This window comes from Alosa pseudoharengus, unplaced genomic scaffold, assembly GCF_046254945.1.
Source record: "Alosa pseudoharengus isolate Yale_2024_CS ecotype anadromous, Long Island Sound unplaced genomic scaffold, YU_APseudo_1.1 YU_APseudo_1.1_scf_3, whole genome shotgun sequence".
NCBI lineage: Eukaryota > Metazoa > Chordata > Actinopteri > Clupeiformes > Clupeidae > Alosa > Alosa pseudoharengus.
Genome location: NW_027468718.1, coordinates 28,713,606 through 28,734,523, shown reverse-complemented (window position 1 = coordinate 28,734,523; position 20,918 = coordinate 28,713,606). Strand labels below are relative to the sequence as shown.

General features: G+C 41.5%; 1 protein-coding gene and 1 long non-coding RNA gene across 23 annotated transcripts in view; both read left to right on the top strand.

The window, feature by feature from the left end:
- The first annotated feature begins 4,930 nt into the window (after positions 1–4,930).
- Positions 4,931–20,918, top strand: part of LOC143099717 (uncharacterized) — a 59,148-nt gene continuing 43,160 nt past the window's right edge. The window contains exons 1-2 of the long non-coding RNA XR_012981720.1: positions 4,931–5,039; positions 5,199–5,297. This is a non-coding gene — a long non-coding RNA (uncharacterized LOC143099717). The remainder of the gene's footprint in view (positions 5,040–5,198; positions 5,298–20,918) is intronic.
- The window catches only part of LOC143100571 (muscleblind-like protein 2a), a 28,029-nt gene continuing 15,346 nt past the window's right edge, over positions 8,236–20,918 (top strand). For 7 of the 22 annotated variants that reach the window (XM_076263882.1, XM_076263886.1, XM_076263876.1 and 4 more), the window contains exons 1-2: positions 8,237–8,488; positions 16,894–17,673. In XM_076263882.1, coding sequence (XP_076119997.1) covers positions 17,500–17,673 — 174 coding nt within the window. In that variant the 5' untranslated portion in view covers positions 8,237–8,488; positions 16,894–17,499. Of the gene's footprint in view, positions 8,608–9,637; positions 10,124–15,530; positions 16,262–16,893; positions 17,674–20,918 lie in introns of those variants that run through there. The other 15 variants (XM_076263878.1, XM_076263868.1, XM_076263884.1 and 12 more) reach the window with 8 other exon arrangements.

Here is a 20,918-nt window from a genome sequence, read left to right as displayed (position 1 = left end):
TGTCCCTGACAGAGTGTGCATGGAATGCTGCAAACCATGCTTGGAGATCTCACATGTGCAAAAGGCCGAGGGGAACTTCATGAGATGCCGCTGCCAGCAACCCCAGCAGGCGCTGGCATTGACGCACCCTGGCCATATCGCCCCCGCGAAAACTGCTGATGCAGTTTCGGAGAACTGCCTGACACGTTGGAGATAACCTCACCGTCATGCTCTCTGAATTGAGTTCCAGACACAGATAAGCGTCTTGGCGACATGCAGCTCCAGGAGGGTCCTGGAGTCTGCCAGTAGAATCCAGTCGTCGAGGTAATTTAATATGCGAACACACCGTCTCCTGAGAGGGGCTAACGCTTCCTGAACGACTTTGGTAAAAGTGTGGGGTGATAGTGCTAGCCCGAAGCACAAGACAGACACCCAAACTCTTCCCTCGAACGCAAAGCGCAAATACTTCCTGTGCGAGGGTGAATCGGAACATGGAAATATGCATCTTTCAGGTCTATTGTGGCCATCCAATCCCCCTGCTCTGAATAATCTTGAACGGATTTTTTAAAATAAATATGTGTTCATTGGCCAGAGGTCCAGGATGGGCCGAAGACTGCCATCTTCATCCACTGGCTCGGCGGCACGGGGAGCATTGCCTGCTTTGCCGCCAGCTCTTGGATTTCCCGGCGGAGGGCCGGTGCACGCGAGGGAGAGACCACCGTCTGCCTGACGTCCGTGAAAACGTGCGGGGCGCGGGCGAACTGTATGATTTTTATTATTTGTATGATTATGATTTTTTGAAATTATTATGACCGCCGCGCAGCGAAGCGACGGTCATATAGGTTTAGTCAGATTTTTTTTTTTTTTTTTTCTTCTTCTTCTTTTTCGCATGCCCAAATTTCCGTCAATGAGTCCCGGGACACTGAAAGACCGGGGTACACGAAACTTGGTGGGCATGTAACCCCACATGGATAGCATGGAACCATCGTTTTTCGTTTTGATCTGTAGCCCCCCCCGCTGGACTGGACCCCCCGAAAGGAGGGTAGGGCAGACACAGTTTTCTGTGAATATCTCGAGAACCGTAGGGTTTAGGAGGACCTTTTTTTTTTTGTATGTTGATCTCAAGGGGCCATGTCAACCCATTCCATAACCACTCATTTCATGTATAGCACCACCTACAGGGTGTCCGCGCGGTTGTAAAAAGTATTAAAAGGTAGTAAATGAAATTAGCCAAATTTAAGGCCATTTAAAAGTATTAAAAAGTAATAAACGTCATCTGATGAGGTATTAAATTTTCGAACCACTAACTATGATGTTTTCCATTTGTGTTAAGTGCAGACCTATCTCCTAAAATTCGCGTGAATTTATTTATATTATATTATTTATATGTGCGAGTAGGACCTGAGTGATATGTCAGTGTGCATTCGCGGTAAAAACTTTTAGCGCCCCCTCAAACTCTGCTCAAACTGGATATACGGCTGGCTTACTGCCTAAACTTGTTGCCAAAAGTTCGCTACCATTGACGATGTCATGGGAAATTTTATTTTTTCGGACATTTGGTTAGAGGACTCGAGATTCAAAGACTGGCTTAGGCTAGTTGGCAACAGCCAAGAGGCTTATTACCACGTCTGTAAAAAGACAATAAATGCCCCTGGATGGGAGTGAATGCCGTCAGGTCACATATGGAGTCTACCAGAGCCGTTTTTCTACCGTTCTGGAGTCTACTAGCCAGCAAACAAGAATGGGCGGACGTAATCAGAGGTGGAAGAGTCGACTGCCTGGCTCATCGGCCACGTAGGGCTACTGTCTCCACATAAATATGCGTCATTGAAGCTATCAGTAAGTCTACGCTACCAGCTGTCATTGTCATCCAAAAAAGTAATCATTTGCGCCATCGCGTTTTCAATGACACAGCACACAGGCTGTAAGAGCAGCAGACATAGCCTAAACAAGGCCTAGCCTACATACAGTATCACAATAACCCATTTTCAAATTAAAAGTCCCCATAAAGGCAGAAGGCCTTTTCATTCAAATATATAATTAAATGAAAGGCGAAAAAAAAACAAGAATATAACATGTAAACATATGCACATGTTATAAGGGGTTATTTGCAATGAGCTACCACTTCCTTGACTACAGAATAGAGGTTAAATATAGGCCTGACAGTGTTGCTTTGTTTAGGCTATAAGATACGGTTTAGGCTATAAGATTTAACATTTTCTACCCTCAGTAAATGTCATGTTAAGGTTAGTTTAACAGGTGTTACCTTTACATTATTCAAAGCTTGCTCAGGAGCTATAGGGTTACTCCCTTGATGTAGTATGTGATGAGATCAAAGTCCCAATAGACTTGCTTAAAATTAGTTGAATATAAGAACCTGTGTAGGTTTGTATAGGCTGTATAGTAATATGCTATCAATATAATATAATATATTTTAAGTCAATTTGTCAATTAGTTTACACAAAATTCCCCAGAAGTCACCATTTAAGGGGTTATTTTTCAAAATTTTCGTCACAGGGAGCATTCAGGCCCAAAAGTATTTTATCACATGGGGCCCACATTCTCCAGCAGCACCCAATTAATAATTAGTATTTTTGTAAAATGTGACAGCCTATTTTTGAATGTGATACCTTGACTGGCAAATTATATGAGACAGCAAGGGTGTGTGTACTGCGTATGGTCGTGGGCCTTTTTAGAAGAAAGTCCAGTATACCTTTTCTTATTTTTATTTGTCATTTTGTCTTGATTGAGAGAGAATGATAGTGAAAGAAAAAGTGTAGTGCTGGAGAAGTGGTGTGTGCTCTTCCTACACATAACAATGAAATAACTTTTTTATCTTGGGTTAGGATTAAATAACAAATAATTTTGTATAGGCCAGTGTTTTTATTGAAGCAAAAAAGGAACAAAGTATCCAGTAACTGTAATAAGATACTTGATTTGAATTGTAAGCATTGCTACACTTTCTTACTCGGAAAGTTAAGTAACAAAAATGACAGTAATCTGTTACTTTATAATTAGTCACCCCCAACACTGAATTTCGAAAGGTTGCCGCTAGTTGCAGCTCGAAGTCGTGTTGGTATTAAACAATATTGTGAAGGTATTAAAAAAGGTATTAAATTCAACTTAAGAATTTCTGTATATACCCTGACCTAGTTAAACACAAAAAAGTAAAAATGAGGTGTTGTAATCGCAGGTATCTGTGACCTAACATAGTCAAAACTGCACGAAATTGGAAGTGTAGGATCATTATGACACCCTCTGAATGCACGCCAAGTTTCGTGGAATTCCGTTCATGGGGGGCCACACAATAAAATCATTTATGTGTACATTTAGTGACCGTACACCAACAAGGATTCCCGGGACACTGAAAGACCGGGGTACACGAAACTTGGTGGGCATGTAACCCCACATGGATAGCATGGAACCATGGTTTTTCGTTTTGATCTGTAGTGCCCCCACTGGACTGGACCCCCCGAAAGGAGGGTAGGGCAGACACAGCTGTGAATATCTTGAGAACCGTAGGGCCTAGGATGACCAATTTTTTCCGTATGTTTGCCTCCAGGGGTCATGTTAACCCATTCCATGTGCACACATGTGCATAAACAAATACACACGCACACACATACATTCACAGTAATCATACGTATGACACATACTCACACAGTAGACATATGTACGCATGCATGCACATGCACAAACACACATACGCAGGCAAACACACAAGCACGCACACACACACACACACACACACACATAAACATAAACATAAACATGTACACGCACACATGCACACAATTCAAGAATTTCTCAGAATTATGAACAGGCAAGATGGGGGTGTGGTTGTATAAAATGAATTTTACATGTGAAATCTATAAACTAATCATGTTTTGGTACTTGTTGTCTAGCAAATACCAGTGAGAATTGAGTGTGGATAATGCAATTTAGTGAGACAGTTAGAATCATATAGGCCTTTCAGCGTGATTTATTTTTGTGGAAAAAATGTGCTGGACTGGGCGGCGGTCATATTTTGTACCGCTCTGCGGTACATCTAGTTATTGGAGTTTTTATTTTTTGTTATTATTATCAACAAGTGCATGTGTAGACGTGCAAGGGGAACACACTGGCACACCAACTAGCGCATTTAGCGGGGGGCTCGCCATCCTCCCAAGACAGCCACAACCCTTAACTGGCCTGGGGCTGGCCAGTGGGACCAGAGCGAGAAGCAGGATGCTCTCGGCTCCTCTTCCAGCCACACCTCAGCTGCCCGCCCTGCTGCTGCGGGAAACTGCTCATCTGGGGCTGACCAGCCTATCTAGGCTGCTGCTGCGGGCGCTGCCTGCGCTTCTGTCTCTGTCGATGTACAGCCATCGGAGTGAGCGGGGGGGCGGGCCAGGAGATCGCCTTCCTCCAGGGCAGGAACGTTTTATAATAAAACTATCCTTGCATCTCAATGATCACATTACATTTGAGGGACTAGTTTCTCGGCAGCGGCGGAATTTTAATTGCTCCGGTTAGTAGTACTGTGCTGAAAAGTAAACAGAGAAGCCCACTCCGATCGGGACACCTAGTAGTAGCCTATTAGTCCACCGGGGGTCATGCCTATGTTCCCCGGGTCCTATGTTCCCCGCTCTGGGTTAGGGTTATGGTTAGGGTTTTAAAAAAAGGGTCCTATGTTCCCCATTCCCATACAAAGCGGGGAACATAGGACCCGGGGAGCATAGGTACGCACCCGTCCGCCGCTGCCGTAGCTTATATCCCTGCTACCAACTACAGGGAACAAAGTATAACTTTGGCAATGCGATGCAAGGGTAGTTTTATTTCTAACACAATTCTATCAACACAGACCTTTACATCGATAGTCTGGTGTTGTAATTTATTTGCCTCGGGTGTACTGTGGAGTGGGTAAAACTGTTTTTAGTGGTAATTCACAATTTCGTCACCGTTTTTAAAAAACGGCGACGAAATTGTGAATTTCCAGAGCGTGTTACTCCACACTCGGCAATCGACTCCTACGGACTTCCCCTAAAGACGCCAGCTGCAGCAGCAACATTTCCGGAAAGGTACTGGGGTGGTGGCTAGAAGGGATACAGCTAAGGGTTAGGGTTAGGGTTAGGTTACTTCCTGTCCTGATACTGTTTATTTCTATGGAGATTTCACTGGAGATTTCACTATCTGTTACGTGACTTCCGTTCTTAGCTGTATCCCATCTAGCCAACCAGGTACTGGCTTGATGAAATTCATTCTGGACTCTCTATCCGACCACATAAAGACCTCGGGATACTTCGGTTTGGCTTTAGGGACCCTCTACTCACTACCACGTAAGTGTAATGTTGTTTGGAACTGTAGAAGAGGTATAAAAATAGCGTTTTGTAGCGGCGAAATTACATGCCCTGGTCACTTCCAGGCTAACGAGTTTTGACTAAAAACGGTAAAATCGAACTTTCTCAAAATACATCCGAATGACATGATTTTGATGTCAACTCAATGTATGTACTCCCAATCATCCGTAAATTGATATAAAGTGCATTTTACTCCGGATAATTCATTTAAGTCTACCATGGACGGTTACGATTTTATGGTTTATACTCCAGTTGTCAAAAGAGGAATTGTATTGAATTCTTATTTCAGGAATCGGCGGTGGGCGGGACTGTTGAGCTGTATGTGTGGTGTAGCCTAAAGCAATTAATGTAATGACTTAAATCTATAGTGGCTTAAAGCAATTTGTTACCTTGCGAGACCTGAGACTCTGAGGCCAGCGGCTCGCCGGACCAAAGTTGCAAGGCTGTTTTTTCCGCTCACAGATGCTAGGGGGAAGCGAGACAGCCCCCATTCAATCCGGAAAAGCATAACGATCCTAATGACTCCGAAGCTGTTAAGTTAAGGTAAAGGTAAATTAATGTAAAAACTAGATGTACCGCAGAGCGGTACAAAATATGACCGCCGCCCAGTCCAGCACATTTTTCCCACAAAAATAAATCACGCTGAAAGGCCTATATGATTCTAACTGTCTCACTAAATTGCATTATCCACACTCAATTCTCACTGATATCTGCTAGACAACAAGTACCAAAACATGATTAGTTCATAGATTTCACATGTAAAATTCATTTTATACAACCCCACCTCCATCTTGCCTGTTCATAATTCTGAGAAATTCTTGAATTGTGTGCATGTGTACATGTTTATGTTATGTGTGTGTGTGTGTGTGCCTGCGTATGTGCTTGTGCATGCAAGCGTACGTATGTCTACTGTGTGAGTATGTGTCATACGTATGATTACTGTAAATGTATGTGTGTGTGTGTGTATCTGTTTGTGCACATGAAATGAGTTAACATATGACCCCTGGAGGCAAACATACGGAAAAAAATGGTCATCCTAGTCCCTACAGTTCTCATGATATTCACAGAGAACTGTGTCTGCCCTACCCTCCTTTCGGGGGGTCAAGTCCAGCGGGGGGGCTACAGATCAAAACGAAAAACGACGGTTCCATGCTATCCATGTGGGGTTACATGCCCACCAAGTTTTGTGTACCCCGGTCTTTCAGTGTCCCGGGAATCCTTGTTGGTGTACGTCACTAAATGTACACATACATTATTGTATTGTAAGGCCCCCCATGAACGAAAGTACACAAAACTTGGCATGCATTTGGAGGGTGTCATAATGATCCTACACTTTTAATTTCGTGCAGTTTTGACCGTGTCAGCCAGAGATATTGTGATGAAAACACCTAATTTTTTGCTTTTTAATTTTTAACTAGGTGGCGCTATACATGAAATAAGTGGTAATGGAATGGGTTGACATGCCCCCTTAAGACCAACATACATAAAAAAGGTGGACCTCCTAGGCCCTACGGTTCTCGAGATATTCACAGAAAACTGTCTCCGGCCACCTACAGGCCAGTTGGTGTATAGTAACATAAATTAATTTATTGTGTGGCCCCCCATGAACGGAATTCCACGAAACTTGGCGTGCATACAGAGGGTGTCATAATGATCCTACACTTCCAATTTTGTGCAGTTTTGACTATGTTAGGTCACAGATACCTGCGATTACAACACCTAATTTTTACTTTTTTGTTTTTAACTAGGTGGCGCTATACATGAAATGAGTGGTTATAGAATGGGTTGACGTGGCCCCTTGAGATCAACATACAAAAAAAAATGGTCCTCCTAAACCCTACGGTTCTCGAGATATTCACAGAAAACTGTGTCTGCCCTACCCTCCTTTTGGGGGTCCAGTCCAGCGGGGGGGCTACAGATCAAAACGAAAAACGATGGTTCCATGCTATCCGGGGTTACATGCCCACCAAGTTTCGTGTACCCCGGTCTTTCAGTGTCCCGGGAATCCTTGACGGAAATTTGGGCATGCGAAAAAAAAAAAAAAAAAAAGAAAGGAAAAAAAAAAATCTGACTAAACCTATATGACCGCCGCTTCGCTGCGCGGCGGTCATAATAACTGCACAGTTCTGCTTTCATATTTTTTTTTACTGTGGAATATTTTGTTGCAGGTGTACATTTTCTACCACTAGATGGTGCTAAACTTACATTTGGGCAGTAAAAAACAGATCTGTCATATTAACATAGATAAAATAGCCTAGGCTATGTACAGGGCCGGTCCTACGCTATTCTGGGCCAGGAAGCATCATGCATTGGGTCCCCCTCATCAATGGGACACAATAAAGATGGTTTATGAATGAGTGACACATAAGCAAGCCTACCTCACCTTATCCATAATCATATCTGGGGCACGTTGTGCCCAGTCCTGGAAGGAATATTTTGATGATGTAGCCTAGTAGGCCTATTCATTCAGTGTAATATTTCTAAATTACCATGCTCATGCAAAATAAAATGGAATAATGAGAACAAATGCATAGAGGTAGGACTAATACATTATGGATAGGCAATGATGATCAAACGGGCTACCTCTTTTTATAGGACTCTTGACATTAAATTCAGGCCTACAGTATCCGCTGGTTCCCCTGGTAACAAGCAAACCCATTGCATCGTTGGGTCGTACCATAACCATTTTGCAGGGAGTTTGCACAGACAGCTAAGGCAAGACGATAGGCAGTGGTCCAGTAGCCCTTTTTGGGTAAATGTCCATTTAGTGTAAAGTGCAAGTCACAATACATTTGTTAGTCAAAATATACGTGGTATCAGTAACTTAGCCGATGCTTAAACCTTGTTTCTTTAAAATTCATGTTCACTGCCCTATGGGCTGTCAGATGCTTGTTGCTCATAGCGCGAACGTTCCCTGTGTAAAGTAGTTTCCTCACGATGTTATCGACGTGTGAAGACTAATTTCCTCGAAATTATCCAACAACCTTTGGTGATTAATTAGAGTGCCAAGGTTTGTGGACACAACAGTTACTGCTGAATCAGTTGGTCAAGCTTTTTCTCTTTGGTCTCTACGCGCAGAATTGGTGTCCGTCCTGTCTGCCTGCGTGACTGGTAGCTTGCAGCAGTACAGCAGCAGAGAGAACACATCAGAAGCGATTCGTGACGATGAGGTAAGCAGGACTGTCAATATTCTTTCAGCCCGATGTTTGCTAGCTAGCACGCAAGCTTACTTTTGCTTATAGACGCCATTGGATAATGCTAATGTAAACTGCTCCAAGGAAGTGTAGACGTAAGTATTAGTTTTATCATCTATTACAGTTGTTGTTACAGGCAGTGTTAACGCAGGATAACGTCATTGGGATATAGCGAGGTTACTGAAAGCTAACACGCTAGCTAGTAGCTAACGTTCAATGTTCCGTAGCAGGAAAACTTGCTAGCTTTGAAAGTGGGTGGAAAGCAGCCCTCTACATTTTAGCATTATTTTTCACATTGTCACAGCAGTAACTGTTTTGTTGTTTTGTTGATTTTTCACATGTAAGGGAATGGCTTAAAAATATTTTAGACTTTCGAGGACTCCTTTAATGTTAACATTACTTTATGAACTAATGTGTCGACGTTAAGCGGGTTTTTAACTCGGTCGTATTATTTCGAGTAACGTTACAGATTTTTAGTCAGCTTGTATATTATTGGCTATACTTTGTCACCCAACCATAATGTAACGTCAGTTTCATACTCATGAGTTATATAATTTAGCATTGGCTGGGCTGTTAACTGTTACATCGAACAAATGGTCTTGCAGAAGAGATGTTATTGTTGTTGCATTATTTTGGTAACCGATTTGATTAGGATAGAATTTAACGTCATAGCCGGTTGACTTGGAAACGTTTGTTTAGCCTACCTCACTTCACTTTCTCTGTTTGTCAGTATTTTCTGAATACAAGAGTATCATCTTGAAGCTTGTCTTCCCCCAACTTATGCATTCATTCATCACTTTTCATTTCTTTAATAACTTACATGACTTGACTATTTAATTACATGACTACATCACCCTTTTATTGACTGTTAAAAGACCTGCATTTACTTCCATGAAATTATTAATTTAACACAGTTGAGTTTGGTTTTCCAGTAGTAAACAAGAAAAGTAATCAGAATTAAAGGGTTATGTGATGTTACCGTCTGGAACATCACATTTCCAGCTTTGGTGTCTGTCTACTTCTAACAGCAGCTCTGTCTGGTCTGCCATTGGACAGACCTCACTGGGAGGGCCTTCCTGCACACAGGCTGGGTTCACAGGAAGGGGGGTGGCCAAAAATGTTTCGGACAGAGTTAAGCAGACTGTGTGTTCCTGTACTGTCGGTGAAAGAAAATCCCGGTGAGAGCATGGGCCTTTTGAATTCGACACCATACGAGTGAGAATTTCCTGAGCTCAAAATTATAGTAGCTGAAACAAATTGTTGTCATCTCTATAGCTTCAGTGGCATCCACTGAGACTTAAGAGGATCTGCAGCACCATGTGAGGTGGGAGAACTGCTTGCTTGCTCTTTTTCTTACTTAGCCTAGATCAAGATGGACATATATTCTGTTAACCATTTGAAGGTTTTGAGAGGAAAGGTTTGATTGAGGAAGACCATAAGGAGACCAAACTGAAAAAGATACTGCCGGATGGGATGCCTTAAAGAGTCAAGCACAGGTTGCTGGAATATGCCGTCTCCCAGCACACTGCTGGTGCTGCAATTCTACCATTTGCATTCTGGCTGCCTCTCCTCTCAGCGGGAAACTCTCGCCTCGCCCCAGGAGAGATAAAGGTGCCCCTTAATGCTATTTGCAACTTCCTGTGGGGCTCCTGCAAGCTAGTTGGGATAGGCTAGGCTATACGATATCTATTCCCCACCCATTCACCACCCTTTTTCTCTCCATGGTACTGTCTCGTTTTGTCTAAGAGAGGTGTAGACTAGATATCCTTGAACGGGCTCAGACAGAAGCCATGTGCCTCAGTATAATTGATTTAACATTGTTTCAGATTGAAATGAATGCAGAGTGTAATCATTTCATTCAAATTACAAGAGGCAAGATGAGTTTCATATAGCGACACTGGGTGTAGAATGTTGAAGTTTCCATCTGAGAGTGACTATAATATCCGAAGTTAGATGCAAAATTGTTTATTTCTCAACCTTGGTATGTTAAGCTATTTTTTCTCATTCACAGCATTGTGTTTGGTCATCATGCCTGATTTTTAGTGATTTCACAAGACTGACATTCATTTTGTAGGCCTGCAGGCAGACCTATATAATACTAGGCCTATTTTGTCATCACTTCTCTGTTGATAAGATAGAGAAGAGATCCAGATAGATGCTACAGAGGTAAGCCTATACTGGGAAGAATATTATTATTTACCATAGCAACTCAGTTTAGCCTTAAAGCAGAACTTTGATGATTTCTCAAAATTACAAGGTAGGACTTTCAGGCAGAGCAAATAAATGAGTTGCATATGTTTTTGATGGTGTGGTAATTCATCAAGTGAAGAATGATGATGCAGTGTTTGGAGCATTTCAAAGCTGTACTGTATTTCAGACAGTTGACTGTTTTCCCTGACAGACTTTAACAGTTTGTATTTCAATTGCTTCCACTAAATAAAAATGATTAGCTTCCAAGCGAAATCTTTCACTCAAGAAATATTCAAGCAGCACATTGTCAGCCTCACACTTTTTGCAAAACACACTTATCTTCTTTAGATAGGCATCTTACATTATGTCTCTTTTTGTGATTTCAAGACGCTGTTTTTCCAAACATCACACCCATGAACCAATTGGTAAAATGTTTTAGTTTTAAAACAACATTTCACTTTAAATATGATTTTATTCCATGTGCATGTTTGCCAAGTACAGAATCTTGTCCACATGGGACACCCATAGTAAAATGCTGAATTTAACTGTACAACAGATGCTACCAAAGACAGTAAGGCTTTCATTTCGTTCTCCATGTTGCATTCACTGCCGGCAGCTAGTAGTGGAAGTTGAAGTGAGTCAACAAACATCAGACAAGGTCCAATCTGGAAGTGAACATAATTTTCAACGTCATCGTTTTCAGATGTTTGCAAATTTACCAGTCCACATTAGATTAGATTAGATTAGATTAGATTCAACTTTATTGTCATTTAGCAGAGTACAGGCACAGAGCCAATTAAATGCAGTTGACATCCAACCAGAAGTGCAAAGAAGCATTAAATTCCAAGTGCAGGTAGAGTATGGTTGTGTAAAAGAGATTAATAATGTACAGTGTATAGTTGGATAAATACAGGTTTTCCAGATGACATGTCTACAGAGATAAATATGTATACAGTATATATGTACAGTATATATGTACAGTAAAACACAAGTAAAACACAATGCTGGAGTTTTCAAATGAATACAGGGCTGACAGCATTTTGAAATTGTTCCTTTTCAGGAGCTCGAAAACGCCTGTGTAGTGTAGATGAGCAGTGCATACGTAACAATAGTGTTTCGGATTCAAAAAAAAAAGTGCTCAAAGTTTGTCTACATAATGTTTAGGTCCCAAAACTAATGCTTGTAAACTATTGCTTTTGTTCAATTCCAATGTTTTCATATTTTTTCACCCTTGACTCTTAGTTAGTTAGTTAGTTATTATTACACTCAAAATCTTGGAAGCCAGATTTGGACATTAATATCTAAAAGTAGATTTCTATTTGCTGACAAACATGTTCTCAGACTTGACCATCAAAAATGTGTACTGCATGCCCAATGGTTTTATACAATACCCTTCAGAACATAGTACAAATTCAGAGTTGCCAGACGGGCATGCAGAGCAAATTCAAATGTGCTAACAAGTTCCTCGGTTCACCAAGGCTACATGTGTGTGCCACACAACGACAAAATAAGGTTTCCATAAATAATTGTGTTGTTTTGACAGAAGTGTTTCATTTTGCAAACTATCTGAGGTGTTCTGCGACTTGGGTGTGTGGTTGTGTGAATTGTGTATAGTCAGGGCTCCAGACTAACTTTTTGCACTGGTGCGCCTAACTTTTTTTCTTAGGTGCACCAGCACAAAAGTTAGGTGCACCCAAATTTTCAACCACATCGCATTTAACACCGCAGCAGGTTCACTTTTTTTCCTTAATTACTGTCCTATATAGGTTGATGACTTATGATTTACAATTAGCAATTTACTACAAGAAAAGTAACTTAATGAAGTGTTGGTGCTTTAAGTGCTTCACTGAGCTGAAATTTAAACTTAAAACATCTCGATAAATTAAATAAAAATAACAGTGAGTAAATTAACAGTGCACGTCTTTTAAGGGCTTCAAACTGCACATCTCATGGCTCAATGTCTTACATACTATCCTTCATGAGCTTTAGGCCTTGGCTAAACCAGCTTGCCATGCTAGCATCTTCCATAGAAATGTATTTGAGCACAATTTAAAGAGATGTTCCAAGTAGCCTGGGGGATTTTTATGTGATTTTGCAATGATGATTGCAATAATCATTTGACAGTCCCACAATGCAATTTACTTTTTAATTTTAGTATTTTTAAATGTTCAATAAGAACATCACTATGGTTAATGCAGTAACGAAATGGTAGGCCTATTATTATAGGCTATTGCAATGACTTGCCATGCTCGATCTAAATGTGTCCATTCAATTCACCGTACACAATGACCACAGTTATACATGCAGGGAATATTCGGGCTTTAAATGTAGCAGCGATATTCGGTTTGCGCCAAATACCGGATTAAATTGATTGATGCCATCAGAATGAGTTTACACAACTCGCGCGCAAAATGAATATTGCTGTTGAAAACCGGGCTACTCCCTGCATGTAACTGCGGTCAATGACGCACTCCTTTTCGGCGATATCTGTATCTCTCGTTCGCGAAGGCCTTGTATGCATTGTTCGCAGTTTTAAGACGTCTTTTCATCTGCAATGACTCCTATAAATTTGGCGCAAGTGGCATTCCTGTACGTCAGGTTTACGTTCAAACTATTTTTCTGGTGAATAATTATTTCGGACTGAACTTGGTGAAGGGAAGTTTCACTAGGCCTATCGTAGGCAACGATAAAATTGATCATCATCTCGGGCTCGTCTGATCGATTTGCTGTCGAAAGGCAGTGGGGAGAGGGTACATTTATCTCTGCCTATGTTACCACACTGTAATGCAACTACATCCACTCTGTTTATCTGACGGGTCTCTGACCTCTCTCTCTCTCTCTCTCTCTCTCTGCAGCACACGCATTTTCAAATTTACACACAGGCACTGGGCCACGGCCAATCAGAGGGGAGGTCCCGCCCTTCACTTGTGATTTGTTTAAACCACGATATTGGCCAAATATGTGTCTGTTATTGAACCAAAGGTAGAGTTTCAATGCGGACACTTTTTCCTCTCTCGAATAGCTGGTCGCACCGGTGCGACCTCCGATTTTTTTTTAGTCGCACTTTTGAAAAATTAGGTTGCATATGCGACCAAATTAGTCGCACTCTGTCGCCCTGATAGTGTTTTGACAAAACAAACCCTCTTTTCAAAATAAGTGCTCAAGCAACCAAACAAACCTGTAATGGAAAATATAGCCTGCAACATGTTTTCTTAGCCATTCTAGGGGACTGTTGTGGCTTTGCCTGGAATGTGTCATGTAGCATTCTGGAGGAGAGCATTTTTCAGGAGATTCCATGCTCGAAAGTTCTGTTGCTTTTTTCTGTAGGCTACCTCTAAATGTCGTTGGTTGGTTGAAGGAAATTTGGTTAAAATCAGCAGTGTTCTCCTTTTAACTCTGCTGACACAGGAATGTGCTGCTTGTATTGCCTCCCTCTTAAACCACAGAAGTTATGAGTAGCTTCTGTGCTTCAGCCTAAATATAATGGCATGGTTCTTTAGTAAATAATTCTTCTTTTTTGTTTGGTAATCTTCATTAGAGCAAAAGATTGATCACAATATTTTCCATAGGCTAATGATGTTTAGGCCTAGGCTTAATATTTAAATATAAAGGTGATTGGGCATCTTGTTTTTATCCTACGGTATGTTAAGCAGTTCTTTGTAATAAATAAAGTAGTGATCTGCATTACCAGGACACTTACTATAGCAGCATGACACGTGTATTCTGCTCCCCTGGTGCAAAACCTAGTATGTGGAGAAAAAGAAAGAAAAGACATTTGACAATGCTCTCTTAGAGTCTCTTATATGAAATAAATTCAGAATTGACTGACAGGATTGACAGACTGACATTTCCATTGTTACTGTTTTTCTGCAGGTAATTTAGAAATGCATCACCTGGTATGCCTAGTTGTTTTCCTTCCTGAAAAGACCGATGTTTAAACCCCCAGTACCAATTATGGAGTGCTCTCTACAAGCTATTTAAATTTCCCTGGGTGAAAAAAACATACACAATTACCCCAGTTAGGTTGCATTCCAAGCCTTTGGGGAATAAGAATCGTCTCATTTGTTGAATTAAACGATGCCTGTCTTTAGTGGGATGGTACTCGACCTAATTTTCCCACAGAGTCAGGCTGCTAGTAGTGATGATTGAAGGCATAATTGCAGTTCAGTCTTAGTTCTATATTTTGTCCACAAATTAGCCTACTCTGAATTTGAGAGGGGCATATTTAAGAGTTAGTATCTCGAGCGTTGGATATCTTCTGCTGAATTGAGCCCTTCGGCTGCTCCCAACCTTCCTATTGGTAATAAATAAGCCAACAGCTGAACATCAAGTGTGTTAAATTAAAATGTAATAACCCCCATCAGAAAAATGTTCAAGGGCAGTAGCCCTGATCAATCTGACATGTCATTCTGATTAAGTCAGCGTCCCTTAGTGAATGGGAACAGAAGATAAATGACAAATAGAGCTTGACAGGGTGATTTTAGAGCTTTGCCATAAGACTGTGCACATCAGAATCACTTTGGTCAGGAACTTGCATTGAATATATGGGGCTGACTGCCACATCTTACAGGAGCAATCACCTGGCCCTGGTTCTGGCTTTGTCCACTGAATTGGTTTGGAGAGTACAAATAGAACCGTCCAGGGCAGTAAAAGTAAATGGATAGTATGCCAAGAAACGCACTGTCAATTAAGCTTGACTGTCTACTCCAACACTCCTGTCCAGTTGTAGCAGATGGGTCTTTAACATGAGACAGAGAGGGTCTCAGAATTCTGTGGAATCACACATATAGTTTAATGGTTTTGTGCACTGATCTGATTTTTGTGTTTGGTAAGGATTGGTCAGGTGTGTGAGGTTACGCGTCGTGTTATATTTAATTGGGGTGTCATATGGGGTCCTGCCATCCGTGAGGACTTAATGATCAATCCTCTGAGTTGCTGCAGTACTCACATTCCATCAAGCAGGTCAGATTTGATTGCTCTGTAGGTCAGAATACATTCTCAGTGTCTTTAGGCAAAGACATTTTTTAGCTTAGTTCAGATTTTATAACTAATACACAAAAGTTTGCACCTCAATGGATTCTTTACGTGGAGTTGCACTAGCCACCACATTGCACATTATTGACATTTCCCATATTAATGTTTCTATACATAGGCCTGATATGTCTGCATGACTGTCTTGTCTGTAAATTATATATTTTTTGAAAATACACTGTCTATACATTGTCTATTGTAATGTAAGAGTGACACAAACAAATGTAACTGAATTTGTTGTCTGTGAAGATACTTAGTACAGTTACTTAGTACTGACCAGTACAGCTAATTATGATACAGAAAATGGCTGTGTATATTGTACAGGCAGCAAGTAATTCCCCCACATCCTGGCACTTTCTTTTCAACTGTGAGATTCTGTAGGTGTAGATCTATTAGACTGAGGTTGTGTGCATTGTTCTCAGGCAGTGTTCCCACTTTATCTTTTTAATCAGGCGCTCTACCTGTTGTCAAGAATAGTCTAAGCTGCTTATTCTGCAGTTGGAACAGAGGAGATTTCAACTAGTTGGGGTACGATTTATTGTCAAGTCAAATGAACTTTATTTATATATCACATTTCATACATAGAGGTCATTCAATGTGCTTTACATAAACAAAAGCAAACAGGAATAGCTAATAAAAGCATAGAATTGTGACTGCTGCTATTTTAAATCATGATTGTAAAAGCATTTTGATTGCTTTTACAAACTCTCACTTTTATTAATTGTTGCTCCTGAACAAACAAAGGGCCACCATAATGACATACCCACAGGTGCAAACTTACTTAAGCAATTAGCCCCGGGAGGCCGTAGGTTCCACTGATTTTAGACCAGCATGTCGTATGAATGTTGACCAAAAGACTGGTGGCCTCACAGATGTTAAAGCCATGGTAGGATGTGACGACGAGTTGAGAATGGCTTGCTTGTGACCAATTGAGAATGGCTTGGTTGTGTCTGATGAGTGTTGATGTGCTTAAAGTGTCCATGAATGCAGCCCAGACTCAGACAGAGATTCCCTCAGAAAATCTCATTAGAGTGAAGACCACTTTCTTTTAATAGGATTAGTAATGTTCTCCACCAGTACTCCTGGGCCTGTGCTGTTGCAATGAAGCTGAAATAGACTTTTGACACTCAGCCTCATTTCTTTCTCTCTCCTCTTCACAGATCTCTGTCAGAAAGTGCCTTTCAGATGCCAGTTCTAAGCAGACGCTGCGTGCCGGCCCATGTTTGCATCTAACGCCAGCACTCCTTTTCCAGACCTCGGCTCAGACAGCGACTCCTTCAGTGGCAAATCTCTGGCTTTCCTGTCTGATTCCATCGTTGAAGGAACTCGAGCAGAAAGATTTACTGTGGAAGAAGGGGAAATAGCCGATGTGGAAAAAGCTGACACATTGATAAACACAGAACTTACAACGGTGTGGTAGCTCTACAGAGGTCTCTGTAAAGGGCACCTCGTTGACCACAGTGGTAAATTTAATGATTGTTTCCTAATCAGTGCATTGGTACTGATGCTTACTCTGTACAGTGAGCACGCTAGGCATGCCTCTTTCTCATAAAAGTGCTCTTTCAACAGGACGGATCCATCCAGACTTTATACTCTGTTGACTGTCAATCCAGAAGACTGCTACTTTATCTAATCAAATTGCTACCAATGATTTGAGGTCTCACATTGTCAAAACTATTTCCCAGACTCCTCATTGGTGCCATCGTTAAGTGTGCTTACGGATTCATCTCAAGAGGCTAGTGCTTAAGTCAGACCTCTCTACCGGTATGGCTTTCAACCTGTCTTCAATACGTGACACAAAATGGCTGACTCTGGAAGTGTGTCGGCAGTTTCAGAGAGGGACGTGTTCACGTAGTGATGAGGAATGCAAATTTGCACACCCACCAAAGAGCTGCCAGGTGGAAAATGGAAGAGTTATTGCCTGCTTCGACTCACTGAAGGTAAGGAATGTCATGCACAAATTTGAAACGACCAGGCAATACATTTCCCAAGCCCATCTCTGCATAATATCCCACATAAAACTGCAGGGACTTTAGAAAAATAAGTCCTCGAAAATCTCAACAAGTGAGTTGTAAATAAATTATTTTAGTTATTATGCATATATTCAAATAAGGTTGAGAGTTGTATACTGGTCCCTAAGTATTTTCCCAAAGTATTGAGAAACAAGTAAAGAGTTAAATGTGCAATATCACCACTACTACTGTTCCATAAACCACAGTAGTATCCACCCTGCATTAAATGGATAAGAGCATCAATCAACTGTTTCTCAAAGGCAGACATCCCTCACATGAAGTCGGTACAAAATGTCAGTGGGTCAGTATCATTCAGCCACAAGTCCTGCAGTGAAGTTTTCCAAGCCAGAGGGCCTGTACGACTACACACCATTGCTATCCTCAGGAATTAATGCTGGTAGAAGAGGTCCCTCACCTCAGCAGTTCCGTCTGGCCTAATGTTAGGGTTAATCCACAGTGCACTTCTCAGCGCCTCCATGGCATAATGCCACTTGCACTCTCCTGGATTACTCGAAACCACCAGAGCCTTATCTGTAGTGCCTGATATAAATACCTGCGCATCTCACTATTGTGGCAACCCATGGTCTCAAACACCTCTTATTTGTAATATATAAGGCATCACTGACTGCTAGATTGATTTTGTTATATGGTTGAGTCGTTAAATTGTCGGATTTACCAGTGTCTCCCATAAGAGTTTGTATGACTATTTGTCTGACTGAGATGAATATATATGATATATGATATTAATAGATACAAATTATGACACAAAACCTTACTGTCTATAGATGAGCTTCCTTTGAGTTTCACACTAAAGGACTTCTTAACTGCTCATTTGACCGCTATTTAGTGATCTCCACCGATACCTGCCCTGTACAGCACCCACGGCAGAAATACTTGGGCATGCTTACAAAAATGTAGGCTCTCACAGGGCTGGCTGATAACTGACATGTTAAGTAGCTCATTCATGGTTCTAGTGGTTTTGGTGAATTGGACAAGTCAGCACAGCATGCTCGTTATGTAGCTCTGTACAGTGAACATGTCTGCAGGCCTTTTGTGATCTTCTTAAATGAACTTCTCGGCATCTCACAGGGTTGGTCATTGCTCATGAGGCGATTTTTTCTTTTTCTTTTTTTTTTTTCTCAAAAAGTACACAGCAGATGTTTTTAAATAACAAGCAAAGTGGCCAGTTACTGGCTTATTTTCAGCACTATGTTACACACACACAAACACACATGTACTGTAATGCTTGTGTATGAAACTAGGTTACAATGAAGAAGTGTAGCATGTAGTACTGAGTTATGACGGATTCCTGTTGTATTGGGATTTTGAGATTGTAACCATTAAAATGAAATGAAAGTGCAGCAAGTTACAGTATATCCAAGACTGCCTCCTACATGTTTACATCAACATGCCATTATTGGAAAATGGTTACTCTTAGTTGATTGAAAGATCTGATTTCAGAGCCTAGTGAGCTAATGATACATATCTATACCTGAAAATTGATCTTGAAGGATGAGCATCACTGCAAATCTAAATGGCACTCATTGGCTCACTGAGAGATTATGCTCCCCACTGACATAAACATTGATAATGTATTATTTCCAACATTGGCTGTTAACAGGATTTTGTCCAATAGAAATAACTGTAATTCAAAATAAGACCCCACATGTAAAACATATGGAAATATAATGAGTTATCCATAGTGTTTGTAGTAAGATAGTACTTGCTTACATTGTCCTGTCAGTCAAATTACCTTTTTTCTTTACTGATAGTTACATCTACTGATAGATACATTGGAATGGTAGTAGAAATACAATTTGCATTTTTTTTTTTTTGAATAGCAATGCAAGTTGCATAGCGTGGTGAACTGTTGAGTGCACATTTCATCAGAGTCAGTGCTGCTTTAGCATGATGCTTTAACCACTGAGATGTAGCACCAGGGTCTGGCACTGGAGGAAAAGGCTTAGAGGTCACAACCCTGGACCCTATTTCTGGACCCTAGTTGGGGCATCCTGTCACAGCAGCTATTGGAAAAGAGCTGTTTTCCTTGCTTGCTGCACAGTTCCCCTGGGACCGTAAAGAAGCTGAGATAGAGGAAAGCTGGAGAGGCAGAGGGAGGAAGTGCGTGTGTGTGTGTGTGTGTGTGTGGGGGGGGGGGGGGGGGGGCAGAGAGTGCTGAGGTAGCCTGGACAGAGCATACTGATGATGCAGAGAGCGCGAGCAGACAGGCCGAGAGCTGTTGTGTGGCGTGGGTGGGGGAGGGCCAGCGTGTATCACTTTCAAGCTGATTAGAGGCTCTTTTCTTTTTAAAGCTCATTTGGGTCATTGGGACGGCAAGAGGAGACTGCGGCCGGCATGCGTCTCAATGATGGGGATGGCGCACAGTACTCTTCCATTCACAAAGCTAACTTGAGCATCATCTGGCAGGAGCACGTTCATGCAGCCAACTGTCAGAGCTTGAGGAAAGGGTTAAGTTGTTCCCTCGAGCTGATGTGTCCTGTCATCTAAAGTCCCACGTGACGGGACGGCATGAAGTCCTTGAGAGGTTTGTGGGTGAGCTGTGGAGTGACAGGTCTGGGACACAGTCAGAGCTGGAATAATAATGGATTATTTATTCCAAGCTTCTCGAACAGCTGTCAGAATCCCTCTCAGGCTCAGAGAATAGACTAATAAAATGACGTGTGGATTTTGAATGCCCCTTATCATATTCCAAAGTGGGTTTGAGTATAATGTTGAATATAATGTTATACCTTTAGCACACCATAGCAAACAATCAGACCTTTCTGTTTATTTTAATTTCATGTCATGCGCTCATCCCCCTTGATTGCTTCGTTCAGCACAGACTGGCAAGAAATGTAAATTTGCGTCCTGTGGACTCAGTCACCTCCCAGGCTAGCTTGTTTATGGCACGGCAGTGTTTAACATTCAGTGTGTGGGTGGGGTGACCAGCACACCACATGCTGCGATATCAGTATTAGTCTAATTTGTTGATCGAATGCAGCAGTTGAAGACTCAACGGTACTGTAAAAAGGTGCAGTCTGTGTGCAGAAATTGCTCCCTAGATCATGTGCTGTTGTCATAAAAGGCATGAAAATATTAGGATTCTGAGTTTAATTTACACACAATTTGAAGTTGGATGTATTTGTCCAAATATTTTGCACTTGCAGTGTCTT